This window comes from Drosophila subobscura, chromosome J (assembly GCF_008121235.1).
Source record: "Drosophila subobscura isolate 14011-0131.10 chromosome J, UCBerk_Dsub_1.0, whole genome shotgun sequence".
NCBI lineage: Eukaryota > Metazoa > Arthropoda > Insecta > Diptera > Drosophilidae > Drosophila > Drosophila subobscura.
In genome coordinates this window covers 1,892,010-1,912,599 of record NC_048532.1, presented here as the reverse complement: position 1 = coordinate 1,912,599, position 20,590 = coordinate 1,892,010, and the positions used below count along the sequence as shown (strand labels likewise).

The 20,590-nt window shown below is 42.7% G+C and overlaps 4 protein-coding genes across 14 annotated transcripts in view; 3 read left to right on the top strand and 1 right to left on the bottom strand.

The window, feature by feature from the left end:
- Positions 1-13,170, top strand: part of LOC117895838 (peptidyl-prolyl cis-trans isomerase-like) — a 46,606-nt gene extending 33,436 nt beyond the window's left edge. For 3 of the 11 annotated variants that reach the window (XM_034803780.1, XM_034803783.1, XM_034803787.1), the window contains 5 exons: positions 11,422-11,556; positions 11,629-12,085; positions 12,144-12,292; positions 12,627-12,665; positions 12,934-13,170. In XM_034803780.1, coding sequence (XP_034659671.1) covers positions 11,422-11,556; positions 11,629-12,085; positions 12,144-12,292; positions 12,627-12,665; positions 12,934-13,062 — 909 coding nt within the window. In that variant the 3' untranslated portion in view covers positions 13,063-13,170. Of the gene's footprint in view, positions 1-300; positions 317-375; positions 1,045-6,943; positions 7,855-11,134; positions 11,345-11,421; positions 11,557-11,628; positions 12,086-12,143; positions 12,293-12,626; positions 12,666-12,933 lie in introns of those variants that run through there. The other 8 variants (XM_034803782.1, XM_034803785.1, XM_034803779.1 and 5 more) reach the window with 7 other exon arrangements.
- A 1,617-nt stretch (positions 13,171-14,787) lies between these two features.
- LOC117895839 lies at positions 14,788-15,918 on the top strand. The gene is made up of 2 exons (XM_034803791.1): positions 14,788-14,882; positions 14,944-15,918. Exons 1-2 carry the CDS (start codon positions 14,849-14,851, stop codon positions 15,834-15,836), a joined length of 927 nt encoding a protein of 308 aa, XP_034659682.1. The 5' UTR covers positions 14,788-14,848; the 3' UTR covers positions 15,837-15,918.
- A 1,073-nt stretch (positions 15,919-16,991) lies between these two features.
- On the bottom strand, positions 16,992-17,576 carry LOC117893868. Its single transcript, XM_034800641.1, has 2 exons — positions 17,429-17,576; positions 16,992-17,368 (listed from the first exon to the last, which is right to left on the bottom strand). Exons 1-2 carry the CDS (start codon positions 17,454-17,456, stop codon positions 17,058-17,060), a joined length of 339 nt encoding a protein of 112 aa, XP_034656532.1. The 5' UTR covers positions 17,457-17,576; the 3' UTR covers positions 16,992-17,057.
- Positions 17,577-18,517: 941 nt separating this feature from the next.
- Positions 18,518-19,888, top strand: LOC117893487. Its single transcript, XM_034800119.1, has 3 exons — positions 18,518-18,617; positions 18,678-19,661; positions 19,733-19,888. The coding sequence occupies exons 1-3, from the start codon at positions 18,578-18,580 to the stop codon at positions 19,798-19,800; spliced, it is 1,092 nt and encodes a 363-aa protein (XP_034656010.1). The 5' UTR covers positions 18,518-18,577; the 3' UTR covers positions 19,801-19,888.
- The last annotated feature ends 702 nt before the right edge of the window (positions 19,889-20,590 follow it).

The window sequence follows — 20,590 nt, the reverse complement described above, 5'->3', positions numbered from 1 at the left end:
GGATGGGGGCTTGAGTTAATTATATAATAGAAGCTTTAAAGATATGGTAAACTATGTCTATATATTATAACAGTCTACTGTTGGAAATTAACTTGACCATTCCATTGATCTAGTTAGCTTTTCTTGAATTTTTGTATTTCATCCCCAGAAATTTGAAATATTTTTGTATTTAGAAGGCTGTGAAATCGAATTTGCGTAGTCTCAGTCCGGATACTTGACCTCTCCTAAATAAAAACGTATTCCAATTTCAACTTTTCGGGTGGAAGCATCTAAATCTTGAATTTTCCTGGCACAATAATTGAAATTAATTTTTCCGGTAAATATTCCCAAGAAATATTAAATAAATTTTCGGTTTTGAAAAAATAAAATTTCTAGATCCTGGCATTTTTGCGTTCGTTCAAGAACTCGGCAAAAATGTCTCTGCCAAGAGTTTACTTCGATATTTGTGCCGGAAAGGAGAAACTGGGACGCATCGTCATGGAGCTGCGCTCGGATGTGGTCCCAAAGACGGCGGAGAATTTCCGTGCCCTATGCACCGGCGAGAAGGGTTATGGGTACAAGGGCTCCCCATTCCATCGCGTCATACCAAACTTCATGTGCCAGGGCGGAGACTTTACCAATCAGAATGGGACCGGTGGGCGTTCCATTTACGGTAACAAGTTCCCCGACGAGAACTTCGAGCTGAAGCACACTGGACCGGGCGTCCTCTCCATGGCCAATGCTGGGGCCAACACCAATGGATCGCAGTTCTTCATTTGCACTGGCAAGACCAACTGGCTGGACGAGAAACATGTAGTCTTCGGAAAAGTCGTCGAGGGTATGGAGATTGTACATAAGGTCGAATCGTTCGGTTCCACCACTGGAAAGACCTCCCAGCCAATCCTCATTGAAGATTGCGGCGTCTTATAAGGAGGCAATCACTCGAACACAAACCAACCACCCCAATAACACTGAAAAAAAACAACATGTTAATTTACACCCATCTTCAGACACACACACATACATATTGTTCTAACAAATGAACTAGTTCCGTTCCGTTCATAAACAGTGTTGGATACCATTGATACCATTAAGGCATTCATAAACAGTGTTGCATTCAAACCAAACAAAGCCTCAATTAAAGGAACTGAGGCATTGAATGTATTGTTTTGTGTTTTAATATGTACGAGCTTACGTCTGAATCATTTTGAGATTTGCATTAGTGGGACTCTATCTTCCCTGATCTACATACATATCCTTAATATTTCACCCATTTTAAAACTGGTTCCCTCCTTTTCTTGCAGCCTATCTATGTACATATGTATGTATGTGATGTGCTTCCCTGACTGGCTTTTCTTTGATTTTCCACCCTATTACTTTTAATTGACTCACTCAATTCTGTTGAAGCGCTGCTTACAAGCGTCGCAGCTGATTCTTTTCACTCAATTCCGTGGCTCCTACTAATGCTACTAAGGTAGCATTAGTCGCATTTTTTGTTGCTGCTTTACTTTGCCTTTGCTTTTGCTATACCCTTGACGGGGGTATATTGATTTTGAGCAGATGTGTGGATAGTTTGGTCTTTTCATTGGAAGCTATTGGCATAATATAGATGAAGAAACAGTTTCCCGAATTCAACCAAACTATTTAAATTACAATTTGATACACAGCTGACATCCGTACGATCGATCTCAAAGAGTATCAAAAGCATCGAACCCAAAAACTAGACCTCCTCCCTCGTAGCTTGCTTCTGCTTCTGTTTTTGGGCAAACAAAACAAGTCGCGGACCCAGCTGTGCGACGACGCCAGCAGAGACGCCAGCGTTGGGCGCTTGGCGCTCGCAGGGGCCGCTGGCGCTCTGGCTCTGCTCAGATTGCATTTAACTCTTGCCGCGTGCGCTACACGAACAACGGAGACTGACGGAACGAAAAGTCGTCGCGCTGGGGTCGGCCCTCTGCCGCTCTCTCTGGGACTCTCTTTGGTGGCTTTCGCGTGCAATTGAAAATGCAACTGCCGTTGCCATTGCCTTTGCCGTTGCCCCCTGCCGTTGCACCCTCTGTGGTGGGTGTCTAAATAGTTTGCAACCAATTTTCGTGCCAAAAAGAAAAGAAAAAGTGCCCAAAAAGTGTAAATTCCGTTTGCTCTATCAGCAAAATTATACTATTTTGTTTGCGTGTGTTGGTGGCCTTTTTATCGATCCAATTCGCTTATCAGGTGTGTCAGGTGCCTTGGCCTGGCCGGCCTCGGGCACGGGCACGGTACTGACGGATCATTAAACGATTATTTAATATGAAAATAAAGTTCAGCATAATGGCGATAATACACTGTTAATTAAAGCGTTTGTTGTGGAAAAGCCTTACGTGTTTGTGCTCCGCTGTGCAGCCGGCTAATAAAAATGTATAGCCTCCCTCACATACAGCCCGTCCGGACCTTTGCAATACCCATTCCCGAGTGAACATCCCCATCCAATCCCGAGGCAATTGGTTGATTGATCACAAATTGAAAAGTGCGGTTGAATAAGTCTGCGAAAGCGTTTTATGGAAAAATGGAATCAAGTGTGGCATCAAAGTGATAAATGATGAAATTTATGTCAAAGAAAAAGAAAAGCATTTGCAAATGATACAAAATTTAAAAAAACGTATCTGAATAAGACAACATAACAACTCAACTTTTTTTAGTTACGGGAAATAGCTACCATTTAGACATTTTCCTAACAATATCTAAATAAAGTTTAAAGTTAAAGGTTTCCCCACAATACCTTCCAAATCATTCGTTTTTCGTTAATTTCGTTCAAAAAATATACACAAATGCCTAAGAGTATATATGCCCTTCCCAATCTACCAGTCTCAAGCATTTTCCATACCGTTAGCTTCGGGAAAATAGAAAAAAATTCTTTCATTAGCAATGTAAAGTCAATTAGCAAGAATATAAAATAACGGCACACTGCTCATAAGCCATAGGAAAAGAAGGGAGAAGAAAAGTGGATAGATGAACCGGAACTAAAAACAAACCATGAAAAAAACCAATAAGAAGAAAGGCCTAAAAACAAACAACAATAAAAACAGACAATGACATCAACAGATGAAAAGGGAGTGCAGATAAAAGCCAGAGTCAGAGCCCATCCTGCATGCGTCCCCTTGCCTTTACTCGGGTTTGGTTCGTGTCCACGCTCATTCACTTGCGCTTTTGTTTGTGGATGCGTATCGATGGGGGAGGGCAGAACTGCAGGCCGTCAGCTGCTATTAAATTCCTCATAATTATGCGATGATCTGAGTCAAGACACATACATATGTACATATGTGGGAGAGCGATGAAGGAGAAAGAGAGAGAGCGAGCAGGAATGGGAGACACCCTCCCATCCTCGGACATATGGCGAAAAATTGTTCTTGAAATTGTGAATTGTTGATTCCCATCCCAGCCGTAAACGAGCGTTTCGTTTCGTGCGTTCTCTGACTTTTGTTTGTTGATTATTATTTTTCCTATTTATAAAGATTGCTCTCAGTCTCTCCCTCTCTGCGGATCTTCGCTCTTTCTCTCTGGGTGTGCTTTGGGAGATTGTGCCCATGAATTTCTGGATCCATTCAGTTTGTGTTCGCGTTTCGCGGGTTTCAATCGACACTGGTTGCTGTCCTCTTTTGTTTTCTTTCTGTACATAAGAAAAATATTGAGTTTTGTTTGAAATGTTCCATTATACAATGTGAACATTTTCCTGAAAAATCTCTCTAGATGAACCGACAATGGATCGGAAACTCGTTTGCTCAAAGATTGAACGTGCTCTTTGTTGAGTTTTCCATTTCCAACATTTTCTTACTTTGTTGCATGAAAAATGCGCAGAAGAGTAATATTTGCATCTAATGAGCTGGTGGGGCGATTGTATGCAAATATTTTGTGGAATTCAATTTTGTAGCCAACGATAGTTTTCTTGTAGGAGTACGAGTAGGTGGCTCTTCTATTTCAGCCATTTGCAAGACAGAAAATTGTTGAACCGATATTGAAATCTCGGTAGACAGAGCTGTCAGAAATGGAAAGTTTGCTTCATTAAATATTAATGTTTTAATTGCGGTGGTTCAGTTAACAAAATGTTTGTGTTATTTTCGAGGCACAAATGTATGTATGTACATATAACTAATTGCAACTCCATTAATACTGTTGGGAAAGTGCTCTTGCTGAACTGGTTCCGTGACAATAACTCGCGAGAAGCTCATTCTAAGAGGCCCAACAGTTCCTATTTGATTCATCTCAATAAACTAGACGAGAAAATTATCAGTCATGAACTCCTACAGCTTGTTTGACCTTTCTTCATTTGTATGTTCACAATTATTTATACATATATGTGTGTATGTATTTGGCTTCGGCAAGGGCACCTCACCTATAATAGTCGTCGAATATTGCGATAAGTCTGGCAATGAATCGCTCCCATTCCCCATTTTTTTTTTTTGACTGAAATAAAGCACAAAACGGAATAAATAGAAATACGAATAGAAAACTTAGGCAGGCAGGCATTGCATTTTGTGGTAATTAGAGACTTGCTGGATGGTCAGAATCCAAACAAAAGAAATTCCAGAAAAACGGGGATGGCTGCCGTTGTGGAGTGAGGATATGCAAAGAGGAATTTTTTGTTGTCTAAGAATTTTGCCTTGAAGTCGGAACAAAAATTGTATTTAATGCTCTGCTGACTAAGCAAACAAGGGATAGAAGAATGCAAGAGAGGGGGATAGAGAGAGAGACAGAGACAGAGACTAACAGTGATTTGCCCGAGTTGTCTGTGTGTCTTGTGGATTTAATTTTTATGCAAAGCCTAGCTGAGATATCTGGGTGGGAAGACACTGTTAGAATCATAGGTAGAGTCAGGGGCAGAGGTGGATAAGAGTGAGACAGCAAACAGCTGTTGTCTGTCTGCCCGCCTGCATGGACCCCGTCAAGCCGAGAATTGAGGTTATCATCTTGCCTCAATTTCACCGTTTAGTCTTGGTCGTCTTTTCGTGGGCGATCGTCTAAAAGGTGCATTGAAAATTGAAAATAAGAAAACATTTAAAGGGATATTGGGTTAATTTTGGCTTAGCTGGAATACATAGGAAAACGTTTAAGCTAACTCAATGTAAATGTTACAGATCTGGCATCGAAGTTCCTAATTCCCCCGCTTCTGTTTACAATGCCTCTGGCTATTTACATGTGTGTATGCTAAACAAGTCAATCTTTACGACACCACATAAATGCTTTATCTCTGGCAAACAAATCCAGTGGTTGTGGAGGGTACATCTGTTCTTGCCCAGAAATAGATCGATTTTACAAGCGAACCCCACCAAAAATTTCCCCAGATCAGATCTTGAGCGGTGAACGCTGAAAGATGCCTCATAAAATCTGTCTGCAACTGTGTAAAGATCCTGAAATATTTCCGTGGAAAAAGGAAAATGTGATTAAGGCGCTTGTTTCACTCACTTTCAGTTTTCATCGTTTTCGAACGAAAAAAAAACAAGTTGGTAGACAGGGTCTTAATATTGGAGTTTATTCACCAGACGACCGTCTGGTTGGTGAAAGTTGTTGTTAGTATTGCAATGGTCCATTGACAAAATTGGACAAAGACCATTGGATTTTGTGGTCGGAGTGCTTTAACTTTTGTTGCTTTCTTAAATATTTCTGTGGTTTCAGTTTTTAGGCACATTCTTCCTACATTTGATCTTCCAAATCTTGGAGCTACTGGGATGTTCACATCTCCGCAAACAACAATTAGATTCAAATTTATTATGACAGGCCACTTAAACCCATTTGAAATGAGCCTCTGAGCAAGCAATTGTGCAGAATTTGTGTAGCATCTTTGAAATATTCATCTCTGGTTGTTCTGTTCTCAAATGTGTGTAATTTTTGCCTTTGTCTGCTCTGCTCTGCTTGTGAATCATGCAATTTATTATAAACACTCTGGCAGAACAGGGAAAATTCCGTCAAATTCATGACACATTTTCATTTAAGTTCTCTAGCGGCGAGCCGAATTGAATCATCAATTTGCTGCAAGAGAATACGCTCTTTGGCTACGTTATGCAATTCTACAAGTTACAGAAGAACTGAAGATGGCGAAGAAGAAGAGCTGCATGCTCCAGCAGATTTGCTTCTTCTTAGCTGCATTTTGCAGTTGCTGTTTTTGTTTTTGCGATTATCTTCACGAAGTTCATCAATTCCACTAGGAAATTAAACTCAGGCAGAAACCCAGAGGAACAGAGAAACTAAACCCAGTCGTGTGGAAAGAACCAAACCTGGAAAGGGGCGCAGAGAGTGAAGATACGGGTTTGGGTTGGGGTGATGGTAGGGTGAAGTCCAAGAAGTTTATTATTGTTCTTGAACTGTCTTCCTCGGTTGCTTCTTTGTCTGTGCAGTCCCTCTTTTTCTCATTGCCCGTTTCCTGCATGAAATTCAAAATATACAGCCCGGCACTGCCTCTGTTTTCTCTTCCTCATCTTTTCCCATTATTTCATGTCGATTTCTTGCTCTGCTTAGTGGCCAAATCCCAATCTAAATCCCCAACAATTACCTTTCAATTTGTTAAGAACTGTGCTAAAGGCCATCCGAGATACGAAAGCAGAAATCATTTGCTAAGCTTCTATTTATTTTTTCTGCGCAATTCATTTCTGGAAAGCTCTTTTGTTTTCTTTCGACTGAACTTGGTTCAAGACCACTTTTGGGGAGACGTCTTTGGGCACAAAGCTAACTGTTTTTAATTGTGAGAAAACAACTTGAGGGAGATTACTAGAGGGGAAATGGTAGACAAAGGAACAAGAAAAAAGTCTTTCAAATTTAATGATAAATAAACTACAATAAATTATGGCAACTGTGAATGAAATTTACGGGCATAAATGATAGGACTTTAAACTATTATTTAATACGAGTCTAATCCGAGTCTAAAGCGAATAAAATATATGTGTTTTTTCGTATAGTAAGCCTTTAAATGCTTCGCAAAATGCCTCAGAAAAATGATTGAAATATAGAAAGAAACACATCTGAAAATATCTGAAAAGTGGTCCTACAAAATTAGGACACAAAAAACAGTCTTTCCAATATAAAAGTAACATAAAAAGCAGCAAAGAAAATACTCATCAAAGTGACAAAACAAATTAGTGCCACTCCCGGGTAAATCTATAAAGCCAAACTTAAGAAAATATAAACACCAAAAAAATCATGAATAGTCAACCTGCCAGCCAGCCCGATAGCATCGATTTAGCCTATGATATGTGGGCGGGCCAATTCGAGTTTGTCGGACCCACAACGAACCACCCACAGGCGAAAAAGAACAACAACAACCTGAACAACAAGTGCCGGATCGGAGGAGCAGCACAGCAAAGCAGGAAACTTTCGACGGAGAGTTTGGAGGATTTGAATTTGAACTTTAACACGAGCTCCACGCAGAATCCACTTAGCAACGCCTACAGCTTGGGCGGTGGCGTGGTAGTCGGTGTGGGGGAGTACGAGTACTGCGGGTTCGGCAAGCATCCACCCATCCTGATCGATCAGGAGACCTTTCTGAGCCTCAATCCGGCCGACTTTGAGGATATAGTGCCATCGAACTCGGAGCCCAACTCGTTGGTCTTCATCGAGAACAAATTGGAGACTAACAACAACAGCATCGAATCGAACAACAACCACATCAATAGCAATAGCAATAGCAATAACAATAACAAAGTTTACAATTTGGAGACATTGACAAGTAAATTCAACAACAAAACCAACAATACGAACACCAACGGATTCAAGTTGGAGAATTTAAAGAATTTCAAAAACAAACTGCTCTGTGATTTCGAGGATAACAGCGGAGGCGGTGCCCCAGGCGGATCTGGAAACAAAATGAACGGCGCGCTCAGTGCCGAGATCTGCGACAATCTCAACGAGCAAGTAAGCAGCCCCATTATAAGTGTTGTACTCATAATTTACCCTTGCTACTGGATTCAGCACTGCTGCGGTTAATTCCATCAAAAGTTCAGGGTTCACTGTTCACCGTGGGGGGTGCCGGCAGCCTTTTGACAGTTGCTTGTGCCACCCACCCACTTATGGCTCGCATGTCATGACGTATATACTAGACATAGCATGTCAATAGTGCCCATTCGCTATAAATTTGGTACACTAGAATGCAATTAGCTTCATTCTAACTTTGTATGGCATTGGCTCAACTGCTTTTCATTTTCGAGGTGGAATTTTGCTCTTATTTGACCTTTTGACTCGGGTGCTGCTGAAACTTTGAACAGACAAAAAATATTATGCTGGAAACAAGTGATGTGAGTGCTATACCATTTATTGTAGGATTTTGAAGGAGTTTCCCTGGTACTCCCCATTAGTTAGACCTTTTTTAATAGAAATTCTCACCAAACTGTGTGTAGTTTCCTTGACATATTTACCTTCTTCAAAGTCACAACATAGACAGAAATAACATTTCAAAGTCGAAGAAACTGTTCTGTGTGCCTGGCGTATATAATTTGCCAAACATCTGCTAACTATAAACAGAAATAAATTATATTTTGCGTCAAATGAGATCAGCATCATCAGTCACTCAGAGAAGAAAAGAAAAGAAAAACAGACCACAAATTTAGAGAAATTAGGTGGAACAACGAAAATGAATTATTAAAAACTATAACGAAATGTATGATTGTGGGGGAAATTGTGCCAACGAAATTAAGAGTGAACTAAGCCCAAATGCGTAGAGCCCTTGAGGTGCGGTCCCCGATCCCCGGTCTCCATAGTTTCGACAATGAGAAAGCAGCTCTTGGAACGTTAATTTTAAAGACGATTGCTCTAGTTACGAACTTCCATTAGAGACAGAATAAAAGCAAGAGTCTCCGGCTCGCTTTTCCCCCCCTCATCCATATAGAAGAAATATGGAAATATTCCACGTATTTATGTACATAAGTAGGTATGTAATTGGCCAAGCATCCCACTGTGAATGAGAGCCCAGAGCCGGGGAATATCTTTCCACACTTGCTGGAGATCAGTACTTCTGCGATAGCCTCCAGCGTATGCCTCATTTGTTTACTACACCACTGAATTCATACATAAGTATGGGCATTGGGAAGGCAAAGCTCATTTTGATAAATGTTACAAGTTCGGATCATTGTTTTGCTGGGAGGAGGAAGTCCAGTGTGTGCTGCAATCGAACATGGCTTTTGGGGTCAAAGCTAATGCTGATTATAATGCTCGAATGCTTAAAGATTTTCCAATTGTTTTTTTTATTCTCTTATATATGATCCGTTAGCGAGTGGACGGAAGCCCAAGTAAAGGAAGCCGATGATGCTCGTTGGGTTAAGTAATTTGAATATAAAGATATCACTAGACCAGCACATCAGCAGGTCATTTTCCGCTGGAATAAGCTGGAGTACAGGGTGTTCTGTTGTAATTTGCTTCTTTCTTTCATTTCCAATTCATTTCCAACTTATTCTTCGGCTCCACAGCTGTTGCGCATTTCCACTTGCCGTTGAAAACTTCCCATCATTCACTGGCACCTGTCAGGCCTTCAACTTGTCAGAGCGAAAACTGGAAAAATCAAAGTGCAAGTAGCGGCACTCTGACCCTAGAACACCTTTCCACTTCCACGTTTTGCCGTTTTCCCCCCTCTGAGGCCGACTCCATCTCCTTGGGAGCTGGCATGTCATCGTCACTTGTTACTCAATTTGTCTTACAGTTTTATAGTTTTCTCTTTATGCCCCAACATCATTTTTATTTGTATAGCTTCTGCACTTGGCTCACTTCATACCCTGTACTTGTAATTGGTTACTTGGTGGGTATCTTCCTTTCAGAAGACGTATGTCACAGGCGTTTACAAACAGAGTAACCAATGCCTGTACCTCCGCCTATTGATGGATAAAATAGTTGGCCTTCTTGGCACAGGGAATCCCATCGTCGTTCTGCCTTGTGTCTTTCTCTTCCCTTTGTTAACGCTCTGAAGAACGGTTTCTGAATGAGACTTCTGTTTTTTCCTCCGCCGCGTCTTCCTTCTCTATTTTTTCGGAAGAATTTTGTAGACATCTAAATTAAATTCTAGTTTTTTGCCGTTTCTATATAGTACTAGGAGTATTTTGTATTTCTTTTTTGTTTTGTTTTGGCATGGTTCATTGTACACATAGTACACAGAGGCCCAAAGCGAGAACCGCCATATCGCACTGTGAAAGTTGACTCAGCGACTCACTCTCTCGTCTCGCATTCTCTATTTCTCTCTCGATCAGAATCATTTTGTTGGTTTTTTTTGGGAGGGCCTCTTTTCAGTTGCCGCCCCGCCGCGTTTAACGTCGATTGTGCTCGTGTGTTCGCTCATAGAGTTTAGTGTGCCCTCCGCCTCCCCTGCTCACTGTATACTACGTACATACATGGTTACTGTGTATTCTGTAAATCCAGCAGAAATTGTAGACTGGACTGCGAGCTGTGGCCCGCAAATTGCATTTAATTAAGCCTAATTGAACCTTAGGCCAGACGGTTTGGCAGCCACTGCAATGCGACCCCGACTGATAGACGCAAAAATGTCGTTCTCTAATTGAACTTCTCAATTAACAATTTTCAGAGCATTAGAAAATCAGGGGACGTGTTTCAATGGGTGTTGCGATAGCTTTAAAGTATTCAATCTGTCGGCTGCTCAGGCACCCTTTTTTACTTAGCCCTTATCAAACATTCAAAACATCCTGTGCGAGTGTGGCCTGAATTCATCTTACATACTCATACTCACTTATCGCCCAGCAGTATTTGATAGTGTGGGTAAATCATGAGTAATCCCACAAAATGCAAATTCACACAAATATCGACGTAAACTGATTTTTACACATGTCCGCGACTCTAGCTTGTATGGCAAGAGCCAAATGCAAGACGCCAACGAGAGGAAAATGTTTGGTTGTTTTTCTGCCGCCTTCTGCTCAAGTGTATGCCTATGAGGCGTATGCGCAATATTTATGAGATAAATGTGAGATCCATATGGGCAAGGCATGCGAGTAGCACTAGCCAACAAAAGTGTGTAAGCAAGTACATACCTAATGTAGTTTCGTTCTGCCTGGAACCATTGAGAAGTGCATTTCATAATCAGTAGCGTCGGTTCCGCTGTTCACTAGTGTAATTAACATTGTCGTTGTCGCTGGCTTGGTATTTTGTAAGAAAATAAACGAGCCGGCGGCCACATTCGCAGTCTGCCTCGGCCATCAACCGAGCAAAGACGACGCAAGAAAATATTTAAAATCTTTCCATAAAGTAGAGTGGAGTGAGGAGTGAGCACTCTTGAGCAATAATGTAAAGAAGAAAACACAAACATTTACGTGTAGACTTACATAGGCAAATGTATCTGAAATATCCCATGGCTGATGTGCAGTTGGTGAACGATCTGCTCCTTGATTTGCGGCACATGCGAAACGATTGTGTTAGTGGGGACACGAACCACATAAAGTACTTTGCACTCATAACTCTTCTCTCTTCTTTCTCTGTATCTCCCGCCAGCTGGAGCTGCTGCAGCGCAAGGTTGATGATCTGTCGGATACACAAAATATAGCCGAGGATCGAACAACGCGCACCAAGACCGAGTATGCAGTGCTCCAGGCTCGATATCACATGCTGGAAGAGCAGTTCAGGGAGGTGAGTAAAACATGTTGCATGCTTTTGAAAGCACTGAGCTCAAGTACTTTTTGCCATTCGGCATTTGTTCAGTCGGAACTGCGCTCCGAGGAACGTCTGGCCGAGGAGCAGAAACGTCACCGTGAGATCCTGGCCCGCGTGGAACGCGAAGCCTCACTGCAGAATGAGAACTGCCAGATGAGGATCAGAGCCACCGAGATCGAGGCCAACGCCCTGCGCGACGAGGCGCAGCGGCTGCGTGTGCAGTGCGATAAGCAGGCCAACGATTTGCATCGCACTGAGGAGCAGCTGGAGCTGGCACGCGATCAGATCGCCGCCCTGCAGCAGGAGTACGAGGAGCAGCAACAGACTCTGCGCAAGCAGGAGATAGAGAAGAAGTCTACGGAGGAGCTGATGCTGGAGCTGAGCCGAGAGCTGCAGCGTGCGCGGGAGGAAAATGGGGCGAGGGCCATGCCCACCACATCGCCGGAGAGCATAAGACTGGAGGAGCTGCACCAAGAGCTCGAGGAGATGCGCCAAAAGAATAGATGTGAGTGTTCAAAATGGTATTGTACCGCAGAAATCAACTAACAACCTTTTCTCCGTAGCACTCGAAGAGCAGAACGAGGAGCTGCAGGCCACCATGCTCACCAACCAGGCAACCATGCTGAACAATGGTGTGGAGCAGGGCCGCCATCTGCTCAACGGCACCCTGGGCAGCCTGGCCCAGGAGCTGGAGGAGATGTCACAAGCGCAGGTGTGTACCGTGTACCAATAACCCTTCATGAGGTTGCCTCATGCCACACGCTTCAGCTTTTAGTCTCTGCTGTGTTGTCCAAACCCAATCCTTGATCCACAGCCCACGATCCACAGTCCGCAATCCAATCCAATCCATACCTACCTCCACACACCCACACACTCACACACACACACACACACAATCAGCGGCCAAGCCACAGCACACGAACAGTCACCGCTAAAAGATTACGAACGGCCGATTGAGTCTCCTAGTGCTCGTACCGCATTGCGTCCCCTGATATCTAATTGCATACTCGTACTCTGTATTTATATTGAAATTTATTGTATTACAGGATTCTGTGGATTCAGCCACATTAGCATCCTTAAGTCAGGTAATGCTTGAATCACGCCACAATTAAACCCACTCAAACACGGTTTCGGAGCCACTGTGCACGCCTTGCAGTTGTTGAATTTTTACCATTCTTTTGACTTAATCTAAAACTTAATCAGAGGGCTCAAATCATTGGTCTATAATCATTTCTCAAGAACATTTTGGTGTGGTCTCTAACTTCATGTTCTACATTTCTAAACTCAACTCTATTTTTATGTTCCCATAACATTTATTTAACGCCGGAAATAATCGAACATTTTATGTTACAGCTGCAACAGGCCTTCCAGGAAAAGGAAGACGAGAATGTCCGGCTCAAGCACTATATTGATACCATCCTACTCAACATTGTGGAGAACTACCCCCAGCTGCTGGAAGTCAAGCCCATGGAGCGCAAGTGAATCTGAACCAGAAACAGAAACAGAAGCATCACCAGAACCAGAAGACACTGGCGGCAGTGTCGCAACTACCTAACACCAACTAAAATGAACAACTAAACTAAACAAAACTCTATTTTACCTTTACATTTTAAGCTCTAATCTATTTAGTTATTTATACCTAACTTAACACACTTATTTATTTTATAACATTTTATTGTACAGGTTTAAACAAAAACAACACAGAGTAGGAGGATAAGAAGGAACGAAAATTGTATGTCTGAAAACGAAAATCCTTAAATTGTTTATACATATGAATGGAAATTTAGTGTGTTGTTGCAAATGATTCAAAAGTTCTGTGCAAGTTTCATTGTTCGTTTGTATTTTGATTTTGTATATTATGTGTTGTTCAGGCCTAAAGATATTAACTATAAATACTGTTAGCTCCTAAGACTTCAAATTCGTTTTTCTTTCAAATGGAACTGAAGCCAATCACCTGGTGATCCAATGACATGTTACGATAATAGCTTAAAATGTTTGTTTGAGAGCTGTGTATAGCGCGAGATGAGACACTATATCGAATTGTTACCGTCTGAAACTAAGTAGATTATTTCCAATTTTCGTCATGAAGGTGTAGCGCATTACCTATTTCTATTACACATATGCTTTTTATACCCGGTACTCGAAGAGTACCTTGACTAGTATATTGATGAGTATATTGAATTTTTGAGCGAGACTTTATTTTTGCACATTCTCTCATTCCACACTCTGGTTCGGCCAGTGTGCGGCTCTAGGGAAGGGGGACGAAATGAAAGGGCGTGTTGGCCTGAGAAGTGATGTAGATGACAGACGTAGAAAAAATGGAAAATTTAAAATTTGAAAAAAAAAAACTAAGGTACAGATGTACAACTGAGTACCGGGTATAAAAGTTGTGACGCGTAAGAAGAGTCTCACAGGCACCTTCTTGTTTTTCAATCTTTAATTTATCTTATCTTTCTACCTATCTATCTATCTACTTATCTTTCCCATAAAGCAGGCTATCCCTAAAGTAGTTGCAGAAATCTATCAAAAAATTTGCGTTTATGGTATGGACAATCCCAGGATATGAGACGGAGTTTTAGTTTGAGAAGAAGGAATTATCATTAGAAAGATAGCAATCATAGCTCTGAACCACATGTCAATGTATAGCACAGTTACAACTTATAGATCCCCATACCAGGGGCTCTCCATACATACTACTCGTAAATAAATACTGTACGTACTACTTACTCTGCATTTTGTTTATGACCCCAATGAAGTGGACGCAAAGTGAAAACATTTAGGGATCAATTCGATCCCTAATATAGTGAACTCAAGCGGTCAACCCTATAGGAACTAATAAATCAATACAACTGAAGCAATTCTTGTGTAATACGTAAATCAAAATTAGATTGCCTTAAGTGAATTTGTTTCGAGTGTTTAAAGCCTTAGATAGCTCTTAAAAAAACAAACAGTTCATTGATTAATGATACTAAACTGAATACCAAGGGTTTTTTAAAATGTAATTTACCAGATGCAAGTCGAAGAACTTAATCGAAATAAAGAGTAATATTTTATAAAAAGACAACAAACATTACGCGTTGCCCTGAAAGCAAGTCGATGCTAATTTGGAAAAGACGTTCAAATGCAATAACCATAAATGTTAAATTTATTAAGGAAACCCGAACTGGGGAACAGGTTCTGAAGGAGTGATTGCGTAACAGTTGGGGGGCTATATAAGCTGCGACACGATGCCCCTAAAGGACAGAGAAGATACGGAAGGTGACGGGTAATGATGTTCAAGCTGATTTTCTCTTCGGCCGCAGGTGGATATGGAGTATAAGCATACGATTTGGTCCCTAATTTTCTAATCTTTTTCCTTTTTAGTGCTGCTGTGCGCCATCCACGCCACAGCGCAGGTTGTGCCAAATGCAGAGATCGGTCGGGTTACCATCCAAGTGCCGTTAATATCTAATGGAAAGCCCGTCATTCTGGGTAAACTCGAGAGTGTTGAGGTGGCCCGCGTAGAGGAGATCAAGCAGGGAAAGATCCAGGTGGTCAATGAGGTAGTGGTGCCTCCTACCCTTAGCAAAGTTCGGAGTACGAGATCAATTGTAGATCGATCTTATACGGGAATACGAAACGAAAGAATACCGAACCCTGGAATTCCTAATAAAGGAATACCTAATCCTGGCATTCCAAATTATGGAATTCCGAATCCTGGCATTCCCAATGATGGAATACCAAACGCAGGCATTCCTAATCAAGGAATACCTAATCCTGGCATTCCCAATGAAGGAATACCGAATCGTGGCATTCCTAATGATGGAATTCTGAATCCTGGCATTCCTAATGAAGGAATACCGAACCTTGGCATACCCAACCATGGCATATTGATTCCCGATTCCTCTGTGATCCAACCGGTGGCTATAATGCCAACCCACCGCACCACCACCAGCCCAACCACGACGACAGTAATGGCAAAGCGTGTGCCGTCCAAGAATTGCCATCACCTTCTGATGTTTGGGATGTCCACCGTCTCACCCTTGAAAATGGTTGCCACTCCGCCGGCAGAGAACTGCGACGAGCTCTGCACCAAGCACGAATACACGCCCATCTGCGCCCACAACGGAGAATGTGTCCACGAGTTTGCCAATCAGTGTGTAATGGACACGTTCAATTGCAAGCATCGGGATCAGTCCTTCCGCGCCGTTAGTGAAGATGTTTGCAGGTTGGAACTGTGTGCCAGACGATGCAAGGAGGAGGACTTAGCTCTGTAAAGAAAGCTCTTACTTATTTTATACACCTTAAATTCATACTTTTATCCGTAAAACATAAAATACAAAAATTGTAAAATTTAAATTCAAATCTATTGTCTTCACATTTTGTACAAAAATTAACTTGCAATTCACTACTTTTCTTTCTAACGTTTAGGAATTCATTGCGATATCAACGCAACAATTTTCAATTTATTGTTGTAATTGATAAAGCGGGGCTTACAATTTAGCATTTCCTTATGGACATTACTTAAAGAGAGATTATAACAATTGAAATATAAACAAATATATAAAAATGAATTTGTTTAACTGCCCATTTGTTGCAGCTTATTCGATCTCACTGCGACTTTAGTAAGGAAAATCCGTGAATACCTTATTTATCGAACTATTGTAACTATAACGAGAAGGGACGTGTGAGACGCTTCTTACGCGTCACAACTTTTATACCCGGCACTCAGTACTACATCTGCACTTTAGCGGTTATTTGTCAAATTTTACATTTTTTCTTCATCTGTCATCTACATCAACAACACTGCTCACGCCAACACGCTCCTTTAGCTCGCCACCCTCCCCTAGAAACACACACCGCAGAGTAGCGGCAGAGGCAGAGGCAGTGACGTGTCAGGGGCCAGGCCATAAACAGCGCGAAGCAGAGTGTGAATGCTGCGGGACGGGGTGGGTTTGGCCACTGAAAATTAATTTCTCCATTGTGGCTATAATAATGATCCAATCGGATCCCAATTTGGTGATCTGTTAGATATGGTCATTCCCTACGGAATGGCGTTTTTTTCTGTTTTCTGTTATCTTCAAAATTGTAGATTTGGGAGGTTTTCGCCCTTTTGCGGGGGCGGAAGGGGGCGGGGCTCATTTTTGAAATACACTGGTTTCAGTGTGAGCATACAGCAGTCTGGTGCCAAAATTTGTTGGCTCTAGCTCTTATGGTCTCTGAGATCCAGGCGCTCATAAGGACGGACGGACGGACGGACGGACAGACAGACATGGCTCAATCGACTCGGCTATTGATGCTGATCAAGAATATATATACTTTATGGGGTCGGAAACGTTTCCTTCTGTGCGTTACATACAACCGTTATCCGCACAAATACAATATACCCTATTTACTCTTCGAGTACCGGGTATAAAAACCCTACAGAACACTTCGTTTCGTGTATAGTTTAATTTCTTTATTGATTTTATACTACAACCTCATAACCAAAGCCGTCTTTACAGCCCAAACTCTCTGAGATCCGACTCTAAGCACATGGGCTCCCAGTCCTTGGTGCAGCGGTGATCTTCCACAAGGCTGAAGTGCTTCTGCGGATTGCGGCAGTTGTAGGCGGCCATGCTGCAGCGGCTCTCAAACTTTAGCAGGCACTGTCCGTTAGAGGCGCAGACCGAAGGGTCCCTCTCCGTGCAGTGATAGTGGCACTTGTCGTCATCCACATGGTCCTTGTACACCCTTTGTCCATGCTGGTCAATGCTGAGATTACTGTTACTGGGCAATACCTTTGCCACGGCACATCCGGCACTGACAACTGTAAAGAAAACCCAGTTTTAGGGGGACAGACACTGGGAGCGAAGATATCGAAACTTACGCAACAAGAGCAGCGACAGGCGATTCATCTTTAAGCTTTGTAACGGTTGTTGGCTGTGACTGTTGTTCTACTGTCTACTGTTTTCTTTGTGGATCACCTTGCTGTGTGTGCAGCAACTGTAAAACGGTGGATGCTGCAATTCTCCGCCTTGCTTTTTATATCAAAATCAAATTTCAGCTGACAAAAGCTGTTGGTTTCTGGTGTCTGTCCGTCCCTGGACCTGTCCATGCCCCGTTTCTTTCCTGCCTTCCTGCATAATCCTTTATTTTAACACCTGCCAGAGATATAAAATTGCATCATCATCATCATCATCATCATCGGCATCAACGGCTTTGCCTGTCATTTTTATTCTTTTCTGGCTTGTAATTAAATGTTCTCCCGTCCGGCTAAAATAAGACCCTGAAACGCCAAATTTGCATATTTTTTGTCATCGTTTCAATTTGATGTGGTGCCTTTTGGGGGTGTTTTTTTTTTCTTAAATATTTTTTTCGGTTGAAAATCCCGTTGGGTTTCCATGGCGACGCATGGTTGTGCGCATTCAGCTGTGGCCTTGGATGATGCCTTGGGGTTGGAGTCGGTTGCGAGGGGAACCAATTAGTTTTCAATGAGAATACTTTTCAATTTATTTGGATTATTAATAAAATGTACTTCAAGTGACGTAAAATATTTGGAGAGCTGCCTGACGTTGTGGTATGCAGACATTTTCATTTCATTTCACTTCTATCCCACTTATCCCCGCTAAAACTATTATTATTTGCAGAACCGAGTCGCCAAAACTGGATAGTTTCCTAAAATATCTCACTCATTAATCCATATAAACATTTACTGCCAAACATCTTAAGTATTCTATAAGGAAGCGATCAAAGCCATATCAGCGATATGTATGTACCACCTGGGAGGTAAAACACTCTCCAGACAAGTTTCAGCGCCGTGTTCCGTTGAACGAGACCAAGCGAGAACCTGTTCACCGCCTGAATTATAATAAAATCCATAAATGATATACTCATATGTTAATACGAAATCGTGACAAGGCAGGTGATGTTAAGGGATCGGAAAACACTTTATAAAGTGAGAACTTTCGGGATTTCAGGCACAGAACGTCTTCGAAGGCCAGTGCAAAGGATTGCAGAGGCCAGCTTGAACCAGAAAATGAATTTTGCAAACAAAATGAGAACGTTGTTGGTGATTGGTAAGTCGTATCCATTGCTTCACTATGCGAGAACCCCAGTACAGTACTGGACTTTTGCAGCACTCCTGTCCCTGTCTCTGGCGCAGGCCACGCAGGTGCGGCAGCCCACCGAGGCAACCACAACGACAGGGAAACCTCAGCAGGTGGAGCTGCCGGAGCACATACAAACACTGATAACCAATCACATCCATCACGTGCTCCAGAACGTCAAGAACAAGCCTCAGAAGCCCCACACATTGACTGGCACTGTGGGGGCGGCGAGCAAAGGGAGCGTGTCGCAAGTGGTTGAGCCCTTTTCAGGTCTCCTTCCACCACTTGCACACTCTAGTGATGTCCACATCCCTGCCCCTGACCAGCCAACGGCTTCACCTGCGCTGCAACCTACTCTACAATCGCTGCAAGCTAATGATCCACAGGTGAGGGTGATAAATCACGAGGCCACCGGCTCTCTCCTCCATCAGGGGCGATTGGTGGCACAGAACAATGTGGTGATGCCACCCGTTCCGTATGTGGTGCTCTCTCTGCCCGGCCAGCAGCCCGTCGGTGTTGCAGACAAGGTGAACAAGCTGCAGCAGCATGTCAGCCAGGTGATGAAACAGGCCCAGCTCCACATTCCTCTGGCCATTCAAGAGGCGATCAAGATCAAGAAGGAGCAGCAGAATCAGCAGAACCAGCACAAGCAGCAGGAACAGAGCACGGATGAGGTGAAGGATCAGAATAAGGAAGAACAGAAAAGCCAACAGCCGGATAAGGGGAAACATCAGGATAAAGAAAATGAAACGTCGCCCCAGCAGGACTCCTCGTCAACACCACTGCCAACGAAAAGCAAAACAGGTCGCTCCCTGGACAAGTGGCATCACCACGCCAACCAGGTGCACATCCCCCAGTTGATTGCCGAACATGGAGAGGAGATTGAGCTGGGCAAGTGCAGCTTCCAGTGTCCGCGTCAGGCCCTATCCATCTGCGCCAGCAACGGCAAGTGCGTAGTCAACTTTCCTGGCCAATGCGAGCTGAGTCAATGGAATTGCTTCAATACCAAAAATGGTAAGCTCTCTGCAGTCAGTCAGAGTAGAATTCTTTGCCTGGTCTGAGCTTCTGTTTTTGTTTTTCTTTAGTTTTCCATCAAGTGCACGATTCCCAGTGCCAGAATACCATCAAGTGCTATAAGCGAGACATGATGTAGAAAAGTCGCAGCTCAAGGGAATATACATATCTACAATTATGCAGAAAAATATCTCACAGTTTAATAAAGAATTTGTTTTAGCCATGCAGAGGAGGATTATTTTATTAGTATTTTATTATTTATTTACACAGTCAAACCAAAACTATATTTGGGAATATTCATTCCGAAATGTGACAAAATTTCCAAGATTTTCTCTGTATCTAGTCGTTAAATATTATGTCACACACCAAGCAAGTATAGTCCCCCCTCCACTTGCTAGCCACAGTCCCAGCCCCAGCCCCAGCCCCATTCTCATTCCTAAGCCAATCCCTGTTACTTGTGAGGATGTTTTCTTGATATTCTATCTTCACTTTCGCCACACTTTTGCACGCTGTACCATCTGCTCCTGGCACCCAACAACAACCAAACAGAACGACAACGACGACGACAATCATCCAATTTGTCAAAATGGCTTATTAACGGATTTCGGTTAGAGCCCCGCAAAAGAACGCCATGAGAAGGCGCAAATAAATGTCATTATCATTGATTTGCCAATACAAATGCCACAAAACAGATATGGACATGGGATGGAGATTGGACCATGAGCTGAAGTTGATGCTGGAGCTGTAGCTGGAGCTGGAGCAGACAGCTGTGCCACTTTGGTTAACAAAGTTGGCTAACATTTTTGTGGCGGCTTATCAGAAAATGTTGCCGAATGCAGAGCGAGAGACACGAAAAGACGTCGAGTTGGATTTCCAAATGGAGCGGGGACCCCGTTCGGCTGTCAGCTCTGGCAGCGATAAACGCTTGA

Bases quoted from the DNA above. Each gene is read 5' to 3' on its own strand.
- LOC117895839 (XM_034803791.1), top strand. From the start codon at position 14,849: ATGATGTTCAAGCTGATTTTCTCTTCGGCCGCAG. The intron at 14,883-14,943 runs GTGGATATGGAG...TTTCCTTTTTAG, and splicing joins GATTTTCTCTTCGGCCGCAG to TGCTGCTGTGCGCCATCCAC.
- LOC117893487 (XM_034800119.1), top strand. From the start codon at position 18,578: ATGAATTTTGCAAACAAAATGAGAACGTTGTTGGTGATTG. The intron at 18,618-18,677 runs GTAAGTCGTATC...GGACTTTTGCAG, and splicing joins GAGAACGTTGTTGGTGATTG to CACTCCTGTCCCTGTCTCTG. The intron at 19,662-19,732 runs GTAAGCTCTCTG...GTTTTTCTTTAG, and splicing joins TTGCTTCAATACCAAAAATG to TTTTCCATCAAGTGCACGAT.
- LOC117893868 (XM_034800641.1), bottom strand. From the start codon at position 17,456: ATGAATCGCCTGTCGCTGCTCTTGTTGC. The intron at 17,369-17,428 runs GTAAGTTTCGAT...TTTTCTTTACAG, and splicing joins CCTGTCGCTGCTCTTGTTGC to TTGTCAGTGCCGGATGTGCC.